The sequence below is a fragment of the Arabidopsis thaliana genome, chromosome 4, assembly GCF_000001735.4.
Source record: "Arabidopsis thaliana chromosome 4, partial sequence".
Classification (NCBI taxonomy): Eukaryota; Viridiplantae; Streptophyta; class Magnoliopsida; order Brassicales; family Brassicaceae; genus Arabidopsis; species Arabidopsis thaliana.
The window spans coordinates 12092438-12099108 of record NC_003075.7 but is presented as its reverse complement, the minus strand read 5'-3'; the positions used below and the strand labels follow the sequence as shown (position 1 = coordinate 12099108).

Here is a 6671-nt window from a genome sequence, read left to right as displayed (position 1 = left end):
ATAAAAAAAAGTTTAGATTTTTGTAAGATAAAAAAATTAGGTAATGTGTAGTGGAATTTCCTAAAGATGATGATATAAGAAATACAATATTTTCTAAACTTGGAACATATAAAGAGTTCTTCTTTCTTCCTCTTTCTAACCAAGTCAAACAAGTTAAATAAAAATATATGAGGATGTTCTTTAAATTTCTCTTAAATTTCTTTTTCTATTATTTTTTTTTCATACTAAGAAATTTATTCTCTTGCTTTCTTCTGATCATGTTCAGACATTACAATTTTATAATAATGGTAAGCACTATGGAAGTTTAATTACACTTGGGGCCTCCATAAACAATAAGATGTCCTACATTTCTCCAAGAATCTTGCATATATATTGTATCTCCCACTTTATAACAACCGTCTGAATATCTCTCTGTGTTTTTCACAAAATTGTCGGCATTATAATTTTCGTCCCAAGTCGTGATCAAACGGACATATGAGTCTAGTCTGGGGGTCCCCTTCGGATAATGGCTATTACCCATCGGAGGACTTGGGGACGAAGGGCTATGGACTTCACCACCCCATTCGATCTCTGTACCAAAACTTTCTTTGAACCTCTTTGCTGGCCAGACACCAATTTTTTCCCATAATATGCCAGTACCCATCAACAACCACCAATTTCCGTTGTCTTTGTCCTGTACTCAACAAAATCCACATTAAATAAAAAAGACTAAAATTATAGACAAAAGCTTGGCATGCCTACGTTTACCGATTCACATAATTAAAACATGCAATTACTGTTTCTAACAATTCTTATCAATGTTTGGATACTCAAATTTTAAATATCAGCAAAAACAACTTGGGAATACCAATACCTGATCTCATTTTTAAAACTATAATTGACAAAAATCTTTATTGAATTCAATTTTTGAACTATCTTTATACAAACTAAGAGAAATTTAAAGAAAAAATCAAAAATATTTTTAAAATCTAATATGAAAAAAAATCCTAACACTAATTTTCAGTACCCATATCGATATTTCATCTCCATGCATCTACATATTACTACTTGTTCCATACTCAAACGTTCTTGAATACCTAAAACATGAAGAGTTATGTCTATAATAGTTGGAAAGGAACTTACCTTGATTATGGCAAAGTTTAAATCTCTGTGCTCGGTAAGTCGTCCAGGAATAAGATCTTGACCTACTAGTATCATTCCGAATCCATCCGGACATAAGGTATTATAACACGCACGTCCTCCTGCCTAAATAAAACCATATAACATGTGACAATAAATCATATGGTATAAAAACGTAAAACAAGATCTATCCCGCTCACATTTGTATATACGAATAGCCGAGAGTTAAAGTCGTGGTATAATGCCGGGTGTACCTAAAATGAATAGAAAATATGATTCAGATATATTAATCAAAGAAAATGATACACCATAATACATCGAGTATATAAAAAAATAGCGGATCTAATTAATTGACTTACAGTCCAACCAACTTGGATGAATTCATTTCCAATTTGAAAATGCATCCGAGTAGAGCTGAACTGCGTAGGTCCAACCAAAGGATTGAATGCATTAGTATTCATATACGCTCCATTGTAACGCCTTGTTTTTTCTTTAAGAGTCCGCAACACAGCAAACTGAATACAATGGTTGAGAAAACTAACATTAGTAGCCCACTAATCTCATTATTGTGACATTTTATTATATGTAATAAATCTCTATAAATTAATAATATCGAGACAACAAAATAAAATTTATAAATATATTAATGTATCATCAGTTCATAATTTATAGAGAGGTTTGGCTAATTTTATAAACTTTTAAAACTTTTATGTCAAAAAAAAGCTTTTTCTTTATAACCAATATATTTGTAGAACTAATTACAATTTAAAAAAAAAACAATTACTATGTCTAGAAAACAACACAACACGTTTTTGATGGAGTAAAAATATTAGAAATAAACTTTACTAAGAATAAATGCAAGTTTTATTTTAAAAACAATAGTAGAGTCATATTTCACCAAATTTTCTTACATAATATATATATTAAGAATTTCATACAATTATTAATAATATTAATGAGATAATATATTTAAATATGATTTCAAAAAAAAAACTCGAGGCTATAAAAATTATTTAATATATAGTTATTATTATTTTATCAAATATTAATTTAGAAAGGTTTTTTGTATGTTTGACATTTCTTACTTAAAAATAAAATGATAAAAGAAAACACTTACATGATGACGTCCATTAGAAGACGTAGATTTATATGTTTTGCTCCACGAACTTTGCGGATTATAATTATCGCCATTTAAAGATTTCATTTTCAAAAGAGTGTCTTTGGTGACTTGAAGTATAGGAACTGTACCAATAGGACAACCTACACTATTCTTCCAAAAGTGGCTAAATGTTTTGTTACTATGTGTCTGTCTCTTAATTTGTAATCCTTCCGGATATGACATCAAGCGCATCTACACATAATTAGAATCCATATAAATTAATAAATTAGTCAAAACAACATTGAATTTTCTTGATTTTAATAAATTAAACGTACTTTTCTTAAAGTAACCTACTAGAAAAAATAAATAAAAAATTGAACTCACATGTAAGTGTTTGATATATCACCGTCATTCTAATCAAAATACCATTTAGGATTTAGTTAAACATCATATTAAGAATAAAAAGAAAAAATTGCCATTATATGTGTATCTAACATCAATTTTTGTTAAAATTAAGGTATTAAGTTATTAGAGTAAAATTTACCGAATGGCACAATGGAATATTGTAGTCAAGAAAGTGGCAACCATTGGATATATTATCATATTAAAACTTACGAGAAACTTGATTTCTTAATGTAACATGTTATTTTGTTATATAGAGGTCTAATTTTTCACATGGTATGTGATATTATTCAATAAAATGTTATTTGATCATGTAGATGCCTAACTGATCATATTACTATTTAGCAAAACTAAATCCGCAACTTATCTCATTACAATTGATGAAACAATAAAATAATGGAAACAAAAATTTCAGTTGTCAGTTTCTCAATTACCATCTTTTTTTATATACATAGAGTATAAATACTCGTAACTCTCAAGAAAATTTATATTATTACTGCAATACCTTAGGGTGAAATGTGTGGTTCTTCATGGATGAGTGGTCAAGTCCTGGTTGTTTGTAGAAATCCACGCAACGATACCTTTCACCACTAATAGACTATAGATTCATAAATAAAAAAATCTATTATTATGTTTTCATGATCTTTAGGAAATGTATCACACATGATTTTCATAACTTTTATCGTGTTTATATTTATAGAGATCCAAGAATACTTAGGATATGGATTCTAATGTTAGAAATATTTAGTAAACACATTCAATTATTCTATAACATGGTGAGAGGGTAAACCTTTATGATTTTAACCGCAGATTTGTTGATAAGCTTAAATTTTTGCTCTATTTTAAGATCTTCTTTACTTTTTAATGTCTTTGCTTCCTCTACAACGCCATAGCAATGTCCCACCAGAAGGCTATAACATATAATATAGCATGTCAAAATCATGCACATCAGTGGAAGGACACACCCTAATTTCATTTTCATCAACCTGCAAACTAGAGATATAAGATCATTAGTTTTTCTTATATGTATACAATTATTATTGAGATAAAGTATTTGGAGAAAGATCTGAAAAAAATCATTTGGGATAATCATGATAATCACCTTCTCCCTATAAATGTAATATTTTTGAATCATTAGAGTAGAATATATATACACCTAGCTAGGGATTAGACAAAAAAAAAAAATAGATACTTTGGTATAATAGTAAATATATCTTTGAACCATACACAAGTCAAACAAAATTTCTTCTTAAATTAAGTTTTCTTAAATCACTTCTAACATAAATACTTTGGTATAATAGTATGTATATCTTTGAACCATGCACAAGTCAAACAAATTTTCTTCTTAAATTAACTAATTTGCATTATTAGATTTAAGAGATTTGTTGTTATCTTTAACGCTAATTAACTTTAACCGGTAAAGGATGGCATAGTTATTTGTGGACCATACACAAGTCAAACATAATTTCTTCTTAAATGAAGTAATTTCATCGATACATTTATTCATATCTTCGACGCTAACTTTTTTACACGAGCGTGACATATTATTTCTACATTTTCTGAAAAGGAAATCTGAAGATGATAATTTTAGTGAAGAATCTACATATATATTGTTTGAGGAAGATTTTGGGTCAAAAATCTTTAAAGTAAATAATATTTAGTTTTTAATTCCTACAAAATTTATTTCAAAAAAATATTATTTTAGATTTATATTATTAATTTAATTTTATCTTTATTGAATTACATTCAATTAATTGCTAATTTTTTAAAATCTCTCTGTCTACATTAAATATAAATATATAATTTTTTCTTTCACTTTTATTTGTTTTTATATCTAATTTGTTTTGCTAATAAAATATTAGTTTTTTTCTACATATGATATAGTTCAGTTTTTAAACTGAGATCTGCCAATTTCCATTTGGAAAAGCCAGAAAGCTATTTGATCGAAGTACTTGGTGATGGTAAGTATATCTTGTTAGTGTTCCTTATTGATATGTTATTTGATGATTGTACTTAAATGTTTTAATTTCTTATGTCATTTGATGATGATTCTTAATGTTTTAATTTCTAGAGGGCGAAGTATCTTTGTGTTCACTTTTCAAAGAGAAAGGATGGGCAACCTCTCTAACTGCCAAACTTGGTGATACTGGATCATTAGGTTGTCTATTTGTCATATTTTTAGATTTCACAAACTCTGGACTAAAAATGGTACAAAATAAAAAATATCTGGTTTTTTTTCCTCAAATGTTAACTAATTCTTTAGTTTAAATATGAATTAGAATTTTAATGGTGTAAGTGAAAATGAGAAAATTGTACAAAATATATTATTTGAATCATTTCATTGGATTGCTTTTCATCTCGATTAGATTGATTATTTGCTACGGCATTACTCTTGATCGCATATATTTCTTATCATCCTAATATACTTAATCATTGTAAGGAAAGAAAAGTCTGCAACGCAACAACAAGTGATGCCTTTCTGATAGGGATATCATAAGATACACTCCAGAGATAAGCCAATATTATCTTTAAGACCAATGCATTGCTGCTGTAACAACAACTCTGATGAGCCAATCAGAAATGAACCCTCCAGCTAGAATAGGAACCACTCCTCCAACTATTACCCATGGGAGTGAATTGAGCCCTTTGAGTAAGGTTGGTTTGACTTCTACACCTTTGTCCAGTACAGTTAAAACAAAATAAAATTCAGAGTTAACATTAGCAACACTAACTATTACTAGTAAATTCTATAAAACCATTTATAGAGAAACTCTTTACCGTTGATAACCGGGAAACTATGTTGACATTCTCGTTCGTGCAAGTTACCACAAAGGCCGTGATAGAGACGAGAGTCCCCATAAACACTCCAAGTTCGTCTCCAGAGATGTGTCCTTTGGGAGCCACTAATGGCCTCATCCAAAGGGGGAAGGCTCTCTGCAAACTTGTGTAGAGGTGGCCCTATTGTGAGTTTGTCATGTGAACAGTCAAGGAGGAGATTCTGAAAAATATAAGAGAAATTATGAGATACTGAATTTCTCTGCCAAACGCAAATAGTGTTTAACATTGTGCATATCTACCTTCTTAAGGAGTGTATGGTATTCTTTTTAATTTTGTTATTTTTAATTTATTGCATGTTTTTAATTAAATGAATATTGTTATTTGTTAGTATATATATATATATATATATATATATATATGCGTTCTTACAAATATATTAAAGTGTTATTATACCTCAGCGGTAGAGAGTCCCTAAATTTGGCATCAAGTCTTTAGTTCAAAACCTAATCAATGCATTTTTCCCTCATTTTTTCTAACAAAACGACGTCGTTTTAGAGCTCATAAATACGACGTTGTTTACGAAAATTTCACGGCATGCCCGAAATAGTCTAGTCAACAAAATTTGACCATTTTATCAAAAAAATTTTAAAAAAAAAAATGATTTAAATGACATTTCGAAAGTTCATATTTTTTTCGTACAAAATTTGAAAATTTGCGTTTTTATTCACATTTTTCTTTTAAAATAATACTAGACTCTCTCTCTCTTTCTCTTTTTGTGGGACCGTCAGATTTTGTGGGTCTCATTTTGCTTCTTTTGTCTTTCAAACATTATAATGGCTTTGGATAGAGATATTTTTTTTTATTTTTTGGTTGTTTTATTTCAGTTTTGCTTATTCTTACTATCGTAGCACAGTTTCTCCTAATCTAGTTGGATTGACATATCTTGGATCATCTCCGATATATGCGTGTCTTCATCCATCATATATATTTCCAAATTCCCTATAAATTCTTGAGATATAACATGTGAGAAATCATTCAGCCTATATACAATAAATTTAATCAGTACCTTGGTTCATATAATCATTAAGCATATATATAACTAACTATTCACCTAGAATTCAACACTACATCTACATGGACTGATTGTACAATCTTCTTAAATCATTTACTAGGGAACATAACAATGCTTCTTAAATCAATTTTAACTTTTAGCTAAAATTAACCATAAACCAAAAAAAAAACTTGATTCACAAAACCATTCTATAGTACTAAT

The 6671-nt window shown here is 28.7% G+C and overlaps 1 protein-coding gene across 1 annotated transcript; it reads right to left on the bottom strand.

The window, feature by feature from the left end:
- Window positions 1-220: 220 nt before the first annotated feature.
- Window positions 221-3615, bottom strand: AT4G23080 (transmembrane protein, putative (DUF239)). Its single transcript, NM_001341574.1, has 7 exons — window positions 3411-3615; window positions 3126-3218; window positions 2237-2470; window positions 1479-1634; window positions 1320-1373; window positions 1123-1245; window positions 221-673 (listed from the first exon to the last, which is right to left on the bottom strand). The coding sequence occupies exons 1-7, from the start codon at window positions 3600-3602 to the stop codon at window positions 305-307; spliced, it is 1221 nt and encodes a 406-aa protein (NP_001320038.1). The 5' UTR covers window positions 3603-3615; the 3' UTR covers window positions 221-304.
- Between the last annotated feature and the right edge of the window lie 3056 nt (window positions 3616-6671).